Source organism: Odocoileus virginianus, chromosome 9, assembly GCF_023699985.2.
Source record: "Odocoileus virginianus isolate 20LAN1187 ecotype Illinois chromosome 9, Ovbor_1.2, whole genome shotgun sequence".
In the NCBI taxonomy this organism is placed as follows: domain Eukaryota; kingdom Metazoa; phylum Chordata; class Mammalia; order Artiodactyla; family Cervidae; genus Odocoileus; species Odocoileus virginianus.
Genome location: NC_069682.1, coordinates 17,865,426 through 17,886,100, shown reverse-complemented (window position 1 = coordinate 17,886,100; position 20,675 = coordinate 17,865,426). Strand labels below are relative to the sequence as shown.

Genomic DNA, 20,675 nt, shown 5'->3' with positions numbered 1-20,675 from the left:
AATCAATGCACAAGCAGTTTTCAAGTCTCTGCCTGCATTTGTCTGCTTTTCTTGCATTCATTGAAGTCATATTACCAAGATCAGAGTTGTGTGGGAGCACATGAATACAGGTAGTTAAGAACATGTTGAGCCTGTTATTGAATCCAGTCCACCAGTGCTTCTTCTGGTTGCAAATACCCATGATTCCTACTTCCCTCCCATGCAAAATACATGTGCTCTTCCAAGAATTCCACAAATTCTCATTAAAATTTGATATCAGTGCCAAAGACCACTGTCTTAGGATCTATAATCTCTTTCAGAGGCAGCTCCTGTGCTTCCCATAAAACACACACAATACAGTAGCACAGACAAGGATAGACTCCAAAGTTTCCTGGTGGCTCGGACAGTAAAGAATTCTCCTGTAATGCAGGTCTGTAAGTCAGGAAGATCCCCTGGAGAAGGGAAAAGCTACCCACTCTAGTATTCTTGCTTGGAGAATTCCATGTACAGAGGAGCCTGGCAGGCTACAGTCCTTGGGATCACAAAGAGTCAGACACGACTGAGCAACTAACACCACAGTAGACACTCCCCTATAAAATGTGGGGAGAAAAACAGGCATATAGCAGTGAACCATACATTTAGGTCATCTTTTCCATCATTTGATTATATTTTAATTATAATTTTATCTGTAAAATATGCATTCAGAAACAAACCAGGAACTTCACTGGTAGTCCTGTGGTTAAGACTCCATGCTTCCACTGAGGGGGTGTCGGTTCAATCCATGATCAGGAACTAAGATCCTGCATGCCAATTTGCATGGCCAAAAATAGTACAACAAATAAAGCCAGGAGGGAATGCAGAACTGACTGTACTGCAGATGTATGACAGGTGACATCAGCATCATGATGGCACAGGATACTGCTCCTAATCTGCCTCTTATCAACAATAAAAATTTGTCATGTATCCATGAACAAAAGTGATACTGTGGGAGTCTGGGATCCATCATCATTCACCAAGGGACTTGGAGGAGTTCCATATGCCTGTGCATCAGGTAATAGGAAGACAGACCTCCATCCCGATTGTGGACATTCAGTAGCTTATAAACTGATTGCAGCTCCTCTTGGCCATGGTCCAGGAGAATCTGGACCATGGTCCAGGATAACCCTGACTGGGGCAGTCATCACCGACAGAAGAGCCTTAATGGAAGTCTGGATTTCTCAAGGAGAAGTTCCAGCACTCCATTGGAACAAAAGATGAGTTTGGACACATTAGAGTGAATAAGAGGGACAGTTTGACTTTGCTGACCTTCCCTAAGATGGAACAGGTAGGGCCAAGCAAAAGCCATCCTGTGAGGAGATGAGAGGTAGGTCAGAGGAAGAGCAAGTGAATGAGCATCAGGCTTCCACAGCTGTTTGGGGTGCAGCCAAAAAGACTCATTTCTTCTCTCCTGTAGCATTCAGAGCACTAAATTACAGGACAATATGAGGTCAGGAGAGGCAGATAAGACTTTTGGAGAACATTAAAGGAATTGGGTTCCTTCTGACTATGCTGTGAACTCCATCAGAAAGCCCACCTATGAACTTTCTGGGAGAGCCTCACCTGCAGATACCCCCAGCTAGCCTTTAGCTCCCCCAGGTTCAGGCATGCCACATCCACATGCCCTCATTCTACAGCCAACTCTCTGTGGATGCTCCTGAGTGTGGCAGCCAGAGCATACTTTGTTGGACAGCTATGGAGCACTTTCTGAAAGCAGGCCAGTGTCTGTGGACCAGAGAGAAACCAGAAACTTGAGATGTAACACCTCTTTAGAGAAGCAAAAGGGAGGTTATCAGCCTTGGACCTGGTGCATTGCAGAATCCAGAGATGATATACAAGCTTAAGAATTCTGCCACAAGTAGGAGCAAGAAATGTGAGCAGATGTATTCACTCAAGGTCTGAGAAAACCTCCAGGTCTCTAACAGGGCAGATGGAAAGCACTTCTCCCCTGAAGGCAGTAGTAAGTCTGAAGGAGGGGACTGCTGCTTCAGATGTGAAGCATCTAAAGCCCAAGGAACACAAAGAATCAAGGCAACATGATACTACCAAAACATCACAATAATCTTCCAGAAACCAACCCCAAAGACATGGAGATCTGTAATTTACCCAATAAAGAATTTAAAATTGTATATATTGTATTGTATAATATATATATAATATATATGTTGATCAGTCACTAAGTCTGACTCTTTGCGATGCTATGAAGTGCACCCTACCAGGCTTCTCAGTCCTTCACTATCTCCCTAAGTTTTCTCAGACTCATATCCATTGACTTAGTGATGCCATCCAACCATGTCATCCTCTATTGTCCCCTTCTTCTCCTGCCCTCAATCTTTCCCAGCATCAGGGTCTTTTCCAATGAGTCGGCTCTTCACATCAGGTAGCCAAAGTATTGGTGCTTCAGCTTCAACATTAGTCCTTCCAATGAATGTTCAGGGTTGATTTCCTTTAGGATTGACTGGTTTGATCTTGCAATCTAAGGAACTCTCAGGAGTCTTCTCCAGCACCACAGTTCAAAAGCATCAATTCTTCAGCTCTCAGCCTTTTTATGGTTCATCTCTCACATCTGTACATGACTGCTGGAAAACCCATAGTTTGACTATATGGACCATTGTAGCCTAAGTGATGTGTCTGCTTTTTAATACACTGTCTAGGTTTGTCATAGGTTTTCTTCCAAGGAGCAAGTGACTTTTAATTTCATACCTGCAGTCACCATCTGCAATGATTTTGGAGCCCAAGAAAATAAAGTCTGTCACTGTTTCCATTGTTTCCCCATCTATTTGCCATGAAGTCATAGGACCAGATGCTATGATCTTCATTTTTTGAATGTTGAGTTTTAAGCTAGCTTTTTCACTGGCTTTCACCCCCATCAAGAGGCTTTTTAGTTCCTCTTTGCTTTCTGCCATTTGGGTGGTGTTATCTGCATATCTGAGGTTATTGATGTTTCTCCCGCCAATCTTGATTCCAGCTTGTGATTCATCCAGCCAGGCATGTCACATGATGTACTCTGCATATAAGTTAAATAAACAGGATGGCAACATACAGTCTTGACATACTCTTTTCCCAATTTTGAACCAGTCTGTTGTTCTATGTCCTGTTCTGTTGCTTCTTGGCCTGCATACGGGTTTCTCAGGAGGCAGATAAGGTGGTCTGGTATTCCCACCTCTTTAAGAATTTTTCACAGTTTGTTCTGATCCACACAGTCAAAGGCTTTAGCATAATCAAGGAAGCAGAAGTAGATGTTTTTCTGGAATTCTCTTGCTTTTTCTATGATCCAGCAGATGTTGGTAATTTGATCACTGGTTCCTCTGCCTTTTCTAATCCAGCTTGTATATCTGGAAGTTCTCAATTCATGTACTGTTGAAGCCTAGCTTGAAGGATTAGAGCATTGCCTTGCTCAGTTTTTTTTTTACTCTCCTCTTTCACCTTCATCAAGAGGCTATTTAGTTCCTCTTCACTTTTAGCAATTGAAGTGATTATCATATGCATATCTGAGGTTGTTGATATTTCTACTGGCAGTCTTAATTCTAGCTTATGAGTCATCTAGCCCAGCATGTCACATGATGTACTCTGCATGTAAGTTAAACAAGCAGGGTGACAATATACAGCCTTGACGTACCCCTTTTTCAGTTTTACAATGTTCATACATATATATATATATATATATATATATATATATATACACAAACACACAATGGAATACTATTTAGCTAATCTATCAACACTGAGTTTATTTATTTAGAGTTCTTTAATTTCCTTCAGCAATGTTTTTTTAACATTTACTACAAGCTATTCCCCTTCACTGAATTTATTGCTATTTTATTATTTTGATGCTTTCACAAATAAAATTGTTCCCTTAATTAAGTTCTTGGATTATTCTGTGCTCTTATATAGAAATAAAATTAAGTTTTATTTTATATGTCCAGCAATACAGTTTTATGACATAGTCTTTTTAATCAGTTAATTGAAGAAGAGGTAGAAATGTATATTGTCATTTATATTTACCTATATAATTACCTTTAAAGTACTTTTTTATTTCTTCATGTGGATTCGAGTTACCTTCTGTTGTCATTTTGTTTCAGCCCGATGTATTCCCTTTAGTGTCCCACTCAGTCAGTCTCTCCCATGAGGAAGTTTTCATAAGCCTCTTATCATTCTCCATCAGAGGGCAGACAGACTGAAAACCACAATCACAGAAAACTAACCAATCTGATCACATGGACCACAGCCTTGTCTAACTCAATGAAACTATGAGCCATGCCATGTAGGGCCACCCAAGACGGACGGGTCATGGTGGAGAGGTCTGACAAAACGTGGTCCACTGGAGAAGGGAATGGCAAACCATTTAAGTATTCTTGCCTTGAGAACCCCATGAACAGTATGAAAGGCAAAAAGATAGGACACTGAAAGATGAACTCCCCAGGTCGGTAGGTGCCCAATATGCTACTGGAGATCAGTGGAGAAATAACTCCAGAAAGAATGAAGAGATAGAGCCAAAGCAAAAACAACATGCAGTTGTGGATGTGACTGGTGGTAGAAGTAAAGTTCAATGCTGTAAAGAGCAATATTGCATAGGAACCTGGAATGTTAGGTCCATGAATCAAGGCAAATTGGAAGTGGTCAAACAGGTGATGGCAAGAGTAAATGTCGACATTTTAGGAATCGGTGAGCTAAAATGGACTGGAATGGGTGAATTTAATTCAGATGACCATTATATCTACTAAGGAAAGAATCCCTTAGAAGAAATGGAGTAGCCATCATAGTCCACAAAAGAGTCTGAAATGCAGTACTTGGATGTATCTCAAAAACTACAGAATGATCTCTGTTTGTTTCCAAGGCAGACCATTCAATATCATAGTAATCCAACCAGCTTCTATGCCCCAACCAGTAATGCTGAAGAAGCTGAATGGTTTTGTGATGACATAAAGACATTCTAGAACTAACACCCAAAAAAGATGTCCTTTTCATTATAAGGGACTTCCTACTTTTGTAGGAAACACCTGGAGTAACAGGCAGATTTGGCCTTGGAGTACAGATGAAGCAGGGCAAAGGCTAATAGAGTTTTGCCAAGAGAACCCACTGGTCAGAGCAAACGTCCTCTCCCACCAACACAAAAAAAGATTCTACACGTGGACATCACCAGATGGTCAACACTGAAATCAGATTGATTATATTCTTTGCAGCCAAAGACGGAGAAGTCAGCAAAAAAAGAATGGGAGCTGACTGTGGCTCAGATAATGAACTTCTTATTGCCAAATTCAGACTTAAAGAAAGTAGGGAAAACCACTAGCCCATTCAGGTATGACCTAAATCAAATCCCTTATGACTATACAGTGAAAGTGAAAAATAGATTCAAGGGACTAGATCTGATCTACAGAGTGCCTAAAGAACTATGCACGGAGGTTCGTGACATTGTACAGGAGGCAGGGATCAAGACCATCCCCAAGGTAAAAAAAAAAAAAAAGGCAAAATGGTTGCCTGAGGAGGCCTTACAAGCAGCTAAGCAAAGAAGAGAAGCAAAAGGCAAAGGAGAAAAGGAAAGATATACCCATTTGAATGCAGAGTTCTGAAAAATAGCAAGGAGAGATAAGAAAGCCTTCCTCAGTGATCAGTGCAAAGAAACAGAGGAAAACAATCGAATGGGGAAGACTAGAGATCTCTTCAACAAAATTAGAGATACCAAGGGAACGTTTCATGCAAAGATGGGCTCAATAAGGGACAGAAATGGTATGGACCTAACAGAAACAGAAGATGTTAAGAAAGGTAGCAAGAATACATAGAAGAACTATACAAAAAAGATGTTCATAACCCAGATGACCACTATCACTCACCTAGAGCCAGACATCCTGGAATGCGAAGTCACGAGGGCCTTAGGAAGAATCACTCCAAACAAAACTAGTAGAAGTGATGGAATTCCAGTTGAGCTATTCAAATCCTAAAAGATGATGCTGTGAAAGTGCTGCACTCAGTATGCCAGTAAATTTGGAAAACTCAGCAGTGGCCACAGAACTGGAAAAGGTCAGTTTTCATTCCAGTCACAAAGAAAGGCAATGAAAATAGTCCTCAGACTACCACACAATTGCACTCATCTCACATGGTAGTAAAGTAATGCTCAAAATTCTCCAAGCCAGGCTTCAACAGTACATGAACCGTGAACTTTGAGATGTTCAAGCTGGATTTAGAAAAGGCAGAGGAGCCAGAGATCAAATTGCCAACATCTGTTGGATCATTGAAAAAGCAAGAGAGTTCCAGAAAAACATCTACTTCTCTTTATTGGCTATGCAATGGCCTTTGACTGTGTGGATCACAAGAAACTGTGGAAAATTCTGAAAGAGATGAGAATACCAGACCACCTAACCTGCCTCTTGAAAAACCTGTATGCATGTCAGGAAGCAACAGTTAGAACCGGACGTGGAACAACAGACTGGTTCCAAATAGGAAAAGGAGTACATCAAGGCTGTATATTGTCACCCTGCTTATTTAACCTATATGCAGAGTACATCATGAGAAACGCTGGGCTGGATTAAGCACAGGCTGGAATCAAGATTCCTGGGTGAAATATCAGTAACCTCAGATATACAGATGACACCACCCTTATAGCAGAAAACTAAGAAGAATAAAGAGCCTCTTAATGAATGAGGAGAGTGAAGAAGTTGTCTTAAAGCTCAACATTCAGAAAACTAAGATCATGGCATCTGGTCCCATCACTTCATGGCAAATAAATGGGGAAACAATGGAAACAGTGACAGACTTTATTTTTTTTGAGCTCCAAAATCACTGCAGATGGTGACTGCAGCCATGAAATTAAATGACACTTGCTCCTTGGATGAAAAGTTTTGACAAACCTAGACAGTGTATTAAAAATTGGATACATTACTTTACCAACAAAGGTCTGTCTAGTCAAAGCTATGGTTTTTCCATTATGGATGTGAGAGTTGGACTATAAAGAAAGCTGAGTGCAGAAGAATTGATGCTTTTGAACTGTCGTGCTGGAGAAGACTCTTGAGAGCCCCTTGGACTGAAAGGAGATCCAACCAGTCTGTCCTAAAGGAAATCAGTCCTATATATTCATTGGAAGGACTGATGCTGAAGCTGAAATTCCAATACTTCAGCCTCCTGATGGGAAGAACTGACTCATTGGAAAAGACCCTGATGCTGGGAAAGTTTGAAGGCAGGAGGAGAAGGGGACGACAGAGGATGAGATGGTTGGATGGCATCACTGACTCAACAGACATGAGTTTGAGTAAACTCCGTGAGTTGATGATGGACAGGGAGGCCTGACCTGCTACAGTCCATGGGGTCCCAAATTGTCGGACACGACCGAGTGACTGAACGGAATTGAACTGATTCCTTTTAGTATTTCTTTTAAGACATGGCTGATAGTATAAAAACAAAATCTCTTGCGTTGATTTGTTTGTTTTAATCTGGGAATAGTTTGTTTCATCTTTATATTTGAATGGTAGTTTTTGTAGGTATAAAATTCATGATTGTGAATTCTTGCTTTCAGAACTTTGAAAATATAATTCCACTACTTGTGTGGTCTAATCCTCATATTCCTCCAACCCTAAGCATCAACTTATCTAATTCCTGTCTCTATTACAATTGAGGCTTTTTGTGACTTGCTTCTTTCATTTAGCTCTGATCTCCAAACTAATCTTCTAAATATATATCTTTATTATTCTAATTGAGTTAATGTTCTCAAAAAATTAATTTTCATTATATAAACTTCTTTATTTCTATTGACAACTTACTGTGTGAGTATTAAAAATAAAAATGGTTATGAATATGATCCATCTCACAGCTAACATATTTTCTAAATATTTCTAGATGCATCTTTTGAGGAAATTTCATCTTACATGACTGAACTTCCAAAAGTACTTCATGGGACATCTAAGACTGGGCCAGGTGTTTATAAAGCCGTCAATTTTCCTTCACTGAATAAAGAACATTCAGGTAATTCATAATATTTTTCTTGTACAATGTGATGTTTTTAATGAATAAAGGTTTGATTATATGGAAATTACCAGATTGTACTAGCCTTAGTCATATAACCAGTTTAACAAAAATAAGTGAAAATAAATGCTAAAGTAAGGTCATCTGACATATATGCATTCTTGGCAGGTAAGTGGTGTCTCTGGCATGGCTCCCTTGCCCACCACTACTAAATTGGAACTCCATTATTTTTTTCAACATTCCCCTCTTGCACACTATTATAGATCCTGCAGATGACTGAGATAAATGCACCTCATGATCCTCTTCCTTATGTTTAAACATTCCTCTTTTTATCAGTCCCAAGCAGGGTCAGTGGCTTCCCTGGTGGCTCAGGTGGTAAAGCATCTGCCTGCAATGTGGGAGACTCAGCTTTGATCCCTGGGTCTCAAGGAAAGATCCCCTGGAGAAGGAAATGGCAACCCACTCCAGTACCTCTTGCCTGGAAAATCCCATGGACGGAGAAGCCTGGTAGGCTACAGTCCATGGGGTCACCAAGAGTCGGACATGACTGAGCAACTTCACTTTGTTTCACTAAGCAGGGGCAATAGAAAGAGTCAAAGTGAGGGTAAGTGTGAAGGATGATAAATAATATGTTCATTTTTCTTCCTCCATTACCATCTTCCAACTGTCTAATCCATTCATGTCTAAGATCTAATTTACAGACCCTATTTCTTATCCATTACTTCAGTGGTATTTATAATCATTCAAGATATATATTGTAGAAACTAAGCACATTAATGCAATTTTTTTCTACTAACTTTGAGAGTAGCATCTAAATGTGCCACATTCTGCTTTTTATTTTTCTCCAAGTGACCATTTTGAAACTATTTTCATTATTACATAGTTTTGTTTTTAAACAGTGCTCAAAATATATATCTTTGAAATAGTGTTTTTTTAGTATCTCTCCTTCCATTGTGGGCTTCCTCATAGCTCAGTTGGTAAAGAATCTGCCTGCAATGCAGGAGACCCTGGCTTGAATCCTGGGTCAGGAAATCCCCTGGAGAAGGGATAGGCTACCCATTCCAGTATTCTTGGGCTTCCCTTGTGGTTCAGCTGGTAAAGAATCTGCCTGCAATGCAGGAAACCTGGGTTGGTTCCCTGGGTTGGGAAGATCCCCTGGAGAAGGGAAAGTACCCACTCCGGTATTCTGGTCTGGAGAATTCCATGGACTGTACACTCCATGGGGTCACAAAGAGTTGGACGCTACTGAGCAACTTTAACTTTCCTTCTGTCCTAGCACTAGATTTTTCACTATAGGAATACAAACTTCTTTTTTAGAAAATGAAGATATGCTGTTTCATAGAGAAAAACTTTACTTGAGAATTTATTTATTTAATTGCTTAAATTTTTTTACTGACCTACTATTAAAAAAAAAAACCTCTAACATTTTTACAGTTTTTTATTATTTTTTTCTTGATTCACACTCTTACTGTTTATGTTTGTTGTTGTTGTTATTCAGTCGCTAAGTCATGTCTGACACTGCAACCTCGTGGATTGCAGCACACTAGGCTTCCCTGTCCTTTACTATCTCCCAGAGCTTGCTCAAATTCATATCCATTAAGTTGGTGATGCTATCTAACTATCTCATCCTCTGCTGCCCTCTTCTTTTGCCTTCAATCTTTCCCAGCATCAGGATCTTTGCCAATGAGTCAACTCATCACATCAGGTAGCCAAAGTATTGGAGCTTCACCATCAGTCCTTCCAAGAATATTCAGGGTTTATTTCCTTTAGGATTGACTGGTTTGATCTCCTTGCAATCCAAGGAACTCTCAAGAGTCTTCTCCAATACCACAGTTCAAAAGCATCATTTCTTTGGCACTCAACTTTCTTTATGGTCCAACTCTCACATCCATACATGACTACTAGAAAAACCATAGCTTTAACTTTATGGACCTTTGTCAACAAAGTCATATCTCTCTGCTTTTTAATATGCTGTCTAGATTTGTCATAGCGTTCCTTCCAGGGAACAAGCATCTTTTAATTTCGTGGCTGCAGTCACTCTCTGCAGTGATTTTGGAGCCCAAGAAAATAAAATCTGTCACTGCTTCCACTTTTTCCCCTTCTGTTTGCCATGAAATGATAGGACTGGATGCCATGACCTTAGTTTTTTGAATGTTGTATTTTGAGCCAGTTTTTTTTTTTTTTACTCTCCTCTTTCACCTTCATCAAGAGACTATTTAGTTCCTCTTCACTTTTAGCCATTGAAGTGATTATCATATGCATATCTGAGGTTGTTGATATTTCTACTGAGGTTGTTGATATTTCTACTGGCAGTCTTGATTCTAGCTTATGAGTCATCTAGCCCAGCATTTCACATGGTGTACTCTGCATATAAGTTAAATAAGCAGAGTGACAATATACAGCCTTGACATACTCCTTTCCCAATTTGGAACCAACTCATTGTTCCATGTAAGGTTCTAACTGTTGCTTCTTTACCCACATATAGGTTTCTCAGGAGACAGGTAAGGTGGTCTGGTATTCCCATCTCTCTAAGAATTTTCCACAGTTTGTTGTGATCCACACAGTCAAGGTCTTTGGCACAGTCAAGGAAGCAGAAGTGGATGTTTTTCTATAATTCCTTTGCTTTCTGTATGATTCAACGAATGTTGTCAATTTGATCTCTGATTCCTCTGCCTCTTCTAAACCCGGCTTGTACATCTGGAAGTTCTCAGTTCACATACTGCTGAAGCCTAGCTTGAAGGATTTTGAATGTAACCTTACTAGGATGCAAAATGAGCACAGTTTATGCTTGCATGCTAAGTTGCTTCAGTTGTGCCTGACTCTATGTGACCCTATGGAATGTAGCCCACCAGACTCATCTGTCCTTGGGATTCTCCAGGCAAGAATGCTGGAGTGGGTTGCTGTGCCCTTCTCCAAGAGATCTTTCTGACCCAGGGGTTGAACTTTCATCTCTTATGTCTCCTGCATTGGGAGGTGGTCAAATACCCACCAAGGAAAAATTAGGCAATATTTGTGTTAGTAAAGCTGCTTTATCTAAAATATTGAAAAAAAATATACAGAAGCTGTACTTTAGAAGTAAATTAGTAAGATTTATTTTAATTTTTTTGAAGTTTAAATGAGGTTATTTCTAGGTTATAACACCATCCTCATTTTTTTAGGGCATCAAAAAAAATCAACCTTACAAAAAAAGAAAATTGAACATGAAGAGACTCTGCCCACTGTGGTTGCTACAACTAGAAAACCTATCTATAAAGGTAAAAGTAATGGTATGTTACTTAAGTAGGCCTCTGTTAAATGGGGACTTTGGTTGTTTTCAAACACTGTTTATAACAGTGTGGCAACAAACATCATTGGACATAATAGATATTTCATAACCCTGTCTTGCCTCCATCAGCTCAGAGTTAAATCTTTCACCTAAAAGGAATTGTCACTATTTCTTTCCTGATGCTGATTTCTTTTGGTCCTTTCCTTTGCAGCTCAGACATTGACTTCTCATTTAAAACTGACCGATTTTTTGAAGAACCATAGATATATTAAGTATATGCATTTTATGTATTCCAAAAAACAACATTCTAGTGAATTTAAACTTTTTGATTCCTGTATAAATGCTTCTCAAAGTGTGGTCCCTGGACTAGCAACCTGGGCATTAACTAGGAACTTACTTAGAAATGCAAATCCTTGGACCTCACTCTGGACCTACTGAAATAAAAGCTGTGAGGTTCAAGTCCCTTAATTTGTTTAACAAGTTCTCTGGGTGTTTTGATGCAGGGTAAAATTGGAGAACCATTTCTATAGAAACTTAGGTAGATTTATGTACTCCTTTTCCATTTCCATTGTTAATTTCACATACAGTATTCTATTTTCCATGATGTCACATATAAATAAAAAGTATATCAAGTACAATGAAATTAAATAGAACTATTTTTTTAATCACACAACAATTTTCCTTTAAAGTGCCATATACTACTGCCTGAAAATCTCCACCCCACCCATACTTTTGAAAATAAATTAACTCTGGGCAAAATAAATAATGTGAGCAAACTCATGGAGACAGCAATGAAATTGCAGGAGTGGAAGCCTTATGAAAATAACATTGTCTTGAGTGAATGGTGTTTATTGAACAATACTGAGAAAGACCCTGAATTAACAGGGTAGGCCCAGATCATGGAGGACCTTGATCGGCAGCAGGTGAGTTTTAGTGAATTTTCTTTTTTCTAATTTTGGAAAAGTTACAGTTTTCCTTTACATATCAAATGATGAAAACATTCCTCTAATTTGAAATAGTCATGTTTGAACACTGCACAACAAACTTCAAAAAAGAGGAAGTAAAAGTAAATGCCTCATGCCTCAGCTTGTAAAGAATCCACCTGCAATGCAGGAAACCTGGGTTTGATTACTGGATTGGGAAGATCCCCTGGAGAAGGGAAAAGCTACCCACTCCAGTGTCCTGGCCTGGAGAATTCCATGGACTATATAGTCCATGGGGTCACAAAGAGTCGGACATGACTGAGCGACTTTGACTTTCATGGTAATAACCTAATTGATATGTGTTGTAGTATATTCTGTGGAGTTTGTAATGGCACAAAATACAAGTGATAGAATTTTAAAAACGTGCTTCTTACCAACAAAAGTTAATAACATTGTTAATAGCAATCTTACCATAATCGTAATATTATACATATTGCATATAATATTACAAGTAATAATCAATGTTCTTAGCAACTTAAATAATAATTAAGATAGTATGTTTAACCACTTTTTTACTGTACCCTGGAAAGCATAAATATTATTGGATGAAATAGCCTTAAATCCAATCTGGATTATTACTGACATAGGTATTTAAACTCCTATATAATTCTTTTGTACCTTAAATGTTACTGTATTTCTCCAGCAAGAATTTGAACAATGAGTAGTATTGACCTAAGTATTTTGGAGTTCTGTTTTGTATCAGTATTTAATAAGGAAAATTGGATTTCTACAAAAACAATATAAAGTAGAATAAAATTAATGAAATAGTGGCTATCTTCTATAACTCCTCACTATAAAGATATTATTTATACTTTTTGCTGTAGTAGAACTGTACAACTTATATGGCAAGAAGAAATCATGAACTGAGCATAGAATATCAATCAAGAGAAGATAAATGGAGTAATTCTTCACTAATTACTGATTATTCTCTGAAACTGAGAAAGATCCAAGAGGTAACATAGAAATTATGTGTATTAATAATTTTTGTGAAGGTTTTGGAGAGAATACATGCAGAAATGAATAGGAGAATTGTTGCAAGCTGCCAAAAATTGGGGTGTGAGCAATGCAAAATTATTTTTCCAACATAAGTTCAGCATAGCATCCTGCCCCCATGAGTGGTGATTGCTGGACCCAGTCTAGCCTCTCAGTTTGCTTCTGTGGACTATCCAGATAACAGTGAATATAATTTATTCATTAATTATGTGATCATTTGATTAGATGAGCTGATATATGTGCTAAATCAGTGCTTTTCAAGCTTGTCTACAAAATAGGCTTCACCTAAGGTGCTTTTAAAAGCTACTAATTCTCTGCCTCAGGCACAGACTATTTAAACCAGATTCTCCATAGGTGATTATACTGTGCAGCCAGAGCTGAGAACCGTGATGCTTACTATTTGATGATAAAAGGGAAATCAAAGAATACCTCAGTCCATACACAAATGGTAGTGGCTGTTTTGTTTTTAATCTGGATCTTGTAGCTACTGGCAAAGGGGTGCCCAATGAATAGATTCAGTCTGTATCGGATCCATGTAAATTTTCCTTCTCCCAAACCTTGTTGTTCATGGCTGTTGTTCATGGTGATTATAACTTGACCTCCACAGCACTCCCCAACAGAATTTCCTGTGATAATGAAAGTGTTCTATGTCTGTGCTCTCCAGTATGTGAGCTATGAGCCATATGCAGCTGTTGAGCTCTTGAAATGTGGTTAGTATATCTGAGAATCTAGACTTTTAATTTTATTTACTTTTTTTTTTCAGGGATAAACAATTTTTTTCATTTTATTTGAAATAATATACAAGAATATAGTGTGCAAAATTTAGGGGCAACATCATGAAGAAGTGTAATGAACTGAAATCAATTTTATAGCTGTGATTCCTAACCAGAAACACCACTTGGTAAGTAACATGAAAAGCCATGATTGTAGCTCAGAGCAAAAGCAGCTCTATTGCCAATGTGTTTGCCCTCATTGTAGACAGTTGGAGGAAAGTAAAGTGCAAGTGTTGCACTGCGTAAGTGCAAAGTCCGCCCCCACCATAGATACAATGACAAATAACAATATTAAGATACGTGGCTGAGGAGATATAGGACACAAAATTAAAAATACAATGGTGTCAACTGTTAATAGCACCGTTACAGTGACTATATCCCAATGCTATTAACTAACTTTACCTTGGCCTGGGCTAGGTCTCCACTGAAGTCAAGGGTGGGTGTGTCCAACTCAGCATGCTCCAGGAGCCGAGGCAGGTGGTTCTTAGGTTGGCATCGACACCATCCACCGGCCCTGTGTCCTGGCAGCCTCTTGGCACCGGCCAGACTAGGAGCCCCCATGTTTGGCACAGATGCTGAGCCATAAGAACTGTGGCTTGCCAGGGTCGTCGCAGCTCTCTCCCAGTTCTTTGTATGCTAAAGCTGTCAAAACCCACGGCTCAGGGACTGTGAGTGCCACTTCTCCTAACAAGTGCAAAAGACCAATGAATGCCTTCATGCTGTTTGCCAAAAAATAGAGTTGAATATACTCAGATGTATCCAGGGAAAGATAACAGAGCCATAAGTGTGATCCTTGGTGACAGGTGGAAGAAAATGAAGAATGAAGAGAGGAGGATGTATACATTAGAAGCAAAGGCTTTGGCTGAAGAACAAAAACGTTTAAATCCTGACTGTTGGAAAAGGAAAAGAACCAATTCAGGCTCACAACAACATTAAACAGGATGCTTATGTTCTTAAGTCTGTATTTGCTTAAACATTGACTGTTGATGGAAAGATTTAAGAAGATGAAGATCTCACTATTTGTCCTGAATCTGTGTGACTATAAGATACCGATAGCATTGAGCCTTGAAATGATTTATTTACTTTTAATTAGTTTAAATCTAAATAGCCATATGTGGTTTGTGGCTTCTATATTGGACAGCTTAACTCATGAATGATCCAACAACCAATCAGGACTTGGAAAGGCAGTGAGCTCTCCATAAGGTGACATATAAGAAACCTTTATGCTGATTAATGACAGGTACAACTAAACATATCTCCTGGGAGAAGTAGGAGCAGGAAGAGTATTTCAGCAGAGCTATTGGATAAGATGTGATGCTTCTTAGAATGGCAGGATGATATTGAGCAGCAATGTCAGTTTCAACTACAGACTCTGACTAGCTCAAATTAGGCCAGGATTAGTGGGCAAAAGCAAAGGATCTACAGCTGTTGGAAGGCTTTGGTTGCCTTCAAAATTAAGGCAAGTCTCATCCCTTCTTAGCAGAGAAGGCAATGGCAACCCACTCCAGTACTCTTGCCTGGAAAATCCCATGGATGGAGGAGACTGGTAGGCTGCGGTCCATGGGGTCGCTAAGAGTTGGACATGACTGAGCTACTTAACTTTCACTTTTCACTTTCACGCATTGGAGAAGGAAATGGCAACCCACTCCAGTGTTCTTGCCTGGAGAATCCCAGGGATGGGGGAGCCTGGTAGGCTGCCGTCCATGGGGTCGCAGAGAGTCGGACACGACTGAAGTGACTTAGCAGCAGCAGCAGCAGCAGCATCCCTTCTTAGAGTCAGATAACGAGTATTCAGGGTGCCCTTATGAGAATGAATATCTTAACAACCTCTAGAAATCCAATAATTCCTTTGATTTTTATTGTGATTCGCTCAAAACTTAAAAACTTACTAGAGATTATATTAATGCTATAAGTAAGCTGAAAAAGACTCAAGAGAGTATTTCTCTGGTCTTTTGAATACATTTTTTGCTATGGTCAGTCTAAAAATGATGCTTCTAAAGACAGATCTGGACTGCCTAAACCAAAGGTTGATGTGAGGCCTGTTTTCCTATGTATATTAGAATATCAACTTTGTAAACATGCTCTGCCCATAAGGTAGTAGAAGAGTAATTTTTTGTTCATAAAAATGCTATTGAAAAAAAAAATGCTGTTGAAGCTTATTCAGTTGGTAAGAGTATCTCCAGCATTTCATTTTCTGTTTGTCATAATCTCTAAGTCAAATTGTTAGTGTCCTAAACATTTAGTTACAAAATGTATCCTAGAGCTAGCTGGTCCAGGAGATTAGAGATCAACAAGAGCACATAGTAATCTAAATGTAACCACTTGATAACTTAGTATTTAATGAAAGGCAAAAATCTTTTTTTTCTTTTCAAGAAAAACATGAGATTACTTTACTTTTGGGGGGTATGGTTTGAGGAATATATTTCCCCCTCTGTATATTGGTGGCTAACTTTTTGCACAGGGCAATGATTTCAGGTACAGAAAGAGTATATTCACTTGAAGTTTCCTAGACACTAGTTGATTACACAATTAGATTCCCGAGGCAAGGAAATCATGTGATTTTGTTTTCTGATTTAGAAGAAAGTTCTCAATATATTTTGTTCTTCTGTAGGTCAATGAACACCACAGTGGCAAATAAAATAGACTTTTAAAATAGGGTGTGGACATTCAATTCAATCAGTTCATTCACTTAGTTGTGTCTGACTTTTTGAAACCCCATGGACTGCAACATGCCAGGCCTCCCTGTCCATCACCAACTCCCAGAGTTTCCTCAAACTCATGTCTGTTGAGTCAGTGATGCCATCCAACCATCTCATCCTCTGTCATCCCCTTCTCCTCCCGCCTTCAATCTTTCCCAGCATCAGAGTCTTTTCCAATGAGTCAACTCTTTGCATCTGGTGGCCAAAGTATTGGAGTTTCAGCTTCAACATCAGTCCTTCCAATGAATATTCAGGACTGATTTCCTTTAGGATGGACTGGTTGGATCTCCTTGCAAGGGACTCTCAAGAGTCTTCTCCAACACCACAGTTCAAAAGCATCAATTCTTCAATGCTCAGCTTTCTTTATAATCCCACACTCACATCCATACATGATCACTGGAAAAACCATAGCCTTGACTAGACAGACCTTTGTTGCAAAAGTGATGTCTCTGATTTTTAATATGCTGTCTAGGTTGGTCATAACTTTCCTTCCAAGGAGTAAGCGCCTTTTAATTTCATGGGTGCAGTCACCATCTGCAGCGATTTTGGAGGGGAAAAAAAAAAGTCAGCCACTGTTTCCCCATCTATTTCCCATGAAGTGATGGGACCAGATGCCATGATCTTAGTTTTCTGAATGTTCGAGTTTTAAGACAACTTTTTCACTCTCCTCTTTCACTTTCATCAAGAGACTCTTTAGTTCTTCTTCACTTTCTTCCATAAGGGTGGTGTCATCTGCCTTTCTGTGGTTATTTGTATTTCTCCCAGCAATCTTGATTCCAGCCTGTGCTTCATCCAGCCCAGCATTTCTCATGATGTACTCTGCATATAAGTTAAATAAGCAGGGTGACAATATACAGCCTTGATGTACTCCTTTTCCTATTGGAACCAGTCTGTTGTTCCATGTCCAATTCTAACTGTTGCTTCTTGACCTCCATACAGATTTCTCATCTGATATTCCCATCTCTTTAAGAATTTTCCAGTTTGTTGTGATCCACACAGTCAAAGGCTTTGGCGTAGTCAATAAAGCAGAAGTAGATTTTTTTTCTGAAACTCTCTTGCTTTTATGATGATCCAACAGATGTTGGCAATTTGATCTTCTAACAACACAAGAAAAGGCTCTACACATGGACATCACCAGATGGTCAATACCAAAATCATATTGATTATATTCTTTGCAGCAAAAGATGGAGAAGCTCTATACAGTCAGCAAAAACAAGACCGAGAGCTGACTGTGGCTCAGATCATGAACTCCTTATTGCCAAATTCAGACTTAAATTAAAGAAAGTAGGGAAAACCACTAGATCATTCATGTACGACCTAAATCAAATGCCTTACGACTATACAGTGGAAGTGACAAATAGATTCAAGGGATTAGATCTGATCGACACAGTGCCTGAAGAACTGTGCATGGAGGTTTGAGATATTGTACAGGAGGCAGGGATCAAGACTGTCCCCAATAAAAAGAAAGGCAAATGGTTGTCTGAGGAGGTCTTATAAACAGCTATGAAAAGGATAGAAGCAAAAGGCAAAGGAGAAAAGGAAAGATATACCCATTTGAATGCAGAGTTCCAAAGAATAGCAAGGAGAGGTAAGAAAGCCTTCCTCAGTGATCAGTGCAAAGAAACAGAGGAAAACAATAGAATGGGAAAGACTAGAGATCTCTTCAACAAAATTAGAGATAACAAAGGAACATTTCATGCAAAGATGGGCAAAATAAAGGACAGAAATGGTATGGACCTAACAGAAGCAGAAGATATTAAGAAGAGGTAGCAAGAATACACAGAAGAGCTCTACAAAAAAGATCTTCACAACCCAGATAACCACGATGTTGTGATCACTCACCTAGAGCCGGACATCCTGGAATATGAAGTCAAGAGGGCCTTAGGAAGCATCACTATGAACAAATCTAGTGGAGGTGATGGAATTCCAGTAGAGCTATTTCAAATCCTAAAAGGTGATGCTGTGAAAGTGCTGCACTCAACATGCCAGTAAATTTGGAAAACTTAGCAGTGGCCACAGGACTGGAAAAGGTCGGTTTTCATTCCAGTCCCAAAGAAAGGCAATGCCAAAGAGTGCTCAGACTACCGCACAATTGCACTTATCTCACATGGTAGTAAAGTAATGCTCAAAATTCTCCAAGCCAGGCTTCAACAGTACATGAACCGTGAACTTCCAGATGTTCAAGCTGGATTTAGAAAAGGCAGAGGAACCAGAGATCAAACTCCCAACATCTGAAGGATCATTGAAAAAGAAAAAGGAATAGGGTGTGGTGGTAACTAATTTATAGGATTTGTATTTTCAACAAAAATGGCTGAATCACTGGGCCAGTGAATAAGGGTATTGATAGCTTCTTGAGTGAAATCCTGGTGCATGCAACTGCCCAACACTTTGAAGTCTATCATTGCTTAACTGAATGGCAGAAACCCACAACCAAGAGTTTCACTGAGAAATAGACTGCTCTCTCTGAACCCGCAGACTGGGAAGAGAAAAAGCATTGTGACTGTTCTCTCTCCCATATCTTTCCTACCCTCCTATCACTTTCCTGACAGCCAGTCAGGTGACTGAGTAGCAGATGGAAAGCTACGGGCTATGTGCCCACAATCAACATGTTCAGTTCTGCAAAGCACAAGCATAATTCATATCTTAGGAGGACAGAAGTACAAGACCTTTCAGTTTGGACATGGGTCAGAGTGGTAGAACTATGTATGAATGACTCTTGTGTTCATATGGTCTCATAGGTTAAGTCTATCAGTTCAAAGCATGTATTCATCAAGGATCAAGGTCAGAAGCTCATTTAAATTGTTCAAGATTGTAGAGCACATTAGAAGCAAAGAGAGGGAAACCCATAAAACTGGACTGTATATAAAGTCCATGATTTTAATCTCTAGTATATATCCCATTTAGGAGAACGAAATGGCAACACACTCCAGTATACTTGCCCGGAAAATTCCATGGACAGAGTAGCCTGGTGGGCTACGATCCACGGGCCCACAGAGAGTCAGACATAAATGAGTGACTGAGCACATATATCCCATTACAAGGTCATAGTCCATAATACCCAGCTTTACAATGTTGTTTAAAAGAATTATTCTGACATTTGTTTAAAATGGTAATGAAAACTATTTGAAACTATTGTGATAACAGAGGAAGGCTGAACTCAACTCCAAATATAGCAGAAACAGCTGGGATTTATGGCCAATGAGCAGAGTGAGTGAGTGAGCAGATGTGACATTACTAAGAGGCAGCATCAAGTGTGGGGGATTCCTGCTAAACAAGCCTAACAGTCTTCTTGCCAAAGGCAGACCAAGGACAGGGCCAAGCATGAAGCCTAGTTGAAAAGAAGTCTTAGAGGAACCAAACTAAATTTTGCTTAAGAAGGAAGTTTTTGTCAATGTTCAGCTAAAATAAACTTTCTAGCATTGAGACAAAGATAATTGATTTTGAAAACCAAAAGCTCCAGATAATATTTTGAAAAATGCTATGCAATTAGTGTAAAATTTACTCTAGTGATGAGAAATATACAAAACTGAAAGAAATGCTTATGTATATATTAGAGGTTCAATTAAATGAAAAATATAGTAACTTGGTTTATTTTCAGAACTCTTCTTTACCATCTGGAACACATTTGAAACTCTTTGAGATCATAGCCACTGTTGCTGATGTTAAGAAAGGAGCTGTTTGTCGAAATTCTACCTTGCTTCAATTCATTCATGTCCCTGTAATGCCTTCTGGTGTGGTATAAAAGCAATTAAATTAAATCTTTCCTCCGAATGCTTTGATAAGGTCTTAATTATTTGTGTCAACTATTTGCAAATCTTTTCTTTATGATACTATGTAGAAAAAAGTCACCTCCATACCTTTGTTACACTTCCAGATAGAGGAAATAAATTTAGAAAAAAGTCTTGTAGTTTTTTTATATTAAACTGAAAATTCATTGAAGATATCAGAGCAAAGTCTTTATATAATATTTATTAAACCTAGTAAGACTACAAAT

General features: G+C 39.0%; 1 protein-coding gene across 12 annotated transcripts in view; it reads left to right on the top strand.

Annotated features, from left to right (window-relative positions):
* CCDC7 (coiled-coil domain containing 7) overlaps positions 1–20,452 on the top strand; it is a 257,870-nt gene extending 237,418 nt beyond the window's left edge. For 8 of the 12 annotated variants that reach the window (XM_070472033.1, XM_070472029.1, XM_070472034.1 and 5 more), the window contains 6 exons: positions 7,843–7,968; positions 11,127–11,234; positions 11,923–12,156; positions 13,041–13,169; positions 13,973–14,110; positions 20,280–20,452. In XM_070472033.1, coding sequence (XP_070328134.1) covers positions 7,843–7,968; positions 11,127–11,234; positions 11,923–11,942 — 254 coding nt within the window. In that variant the 3' untranslated portion in view covers positions 11,943–12,156; positions 13,041–13,169; positions 13,973–14,110; positions 20,280–20,452. Of the gene's footprint in view, positions 1–7,842; positions 7,969–11,126; positions 11,235–11,922; positions 12,157–13,040; positions 13,170–13,972; positions 14,111–20,260 lie in introns of all 12 variants that reach the window. The other 4 variants (XM_070472026.1, XM_070472027.1, XM_070472030.1 and 1 more) reach the window with 4 other exon arrangements.
* The last annotated feature ends 223 nt before the right edge of the window (positions 20,453–20,675 follow it).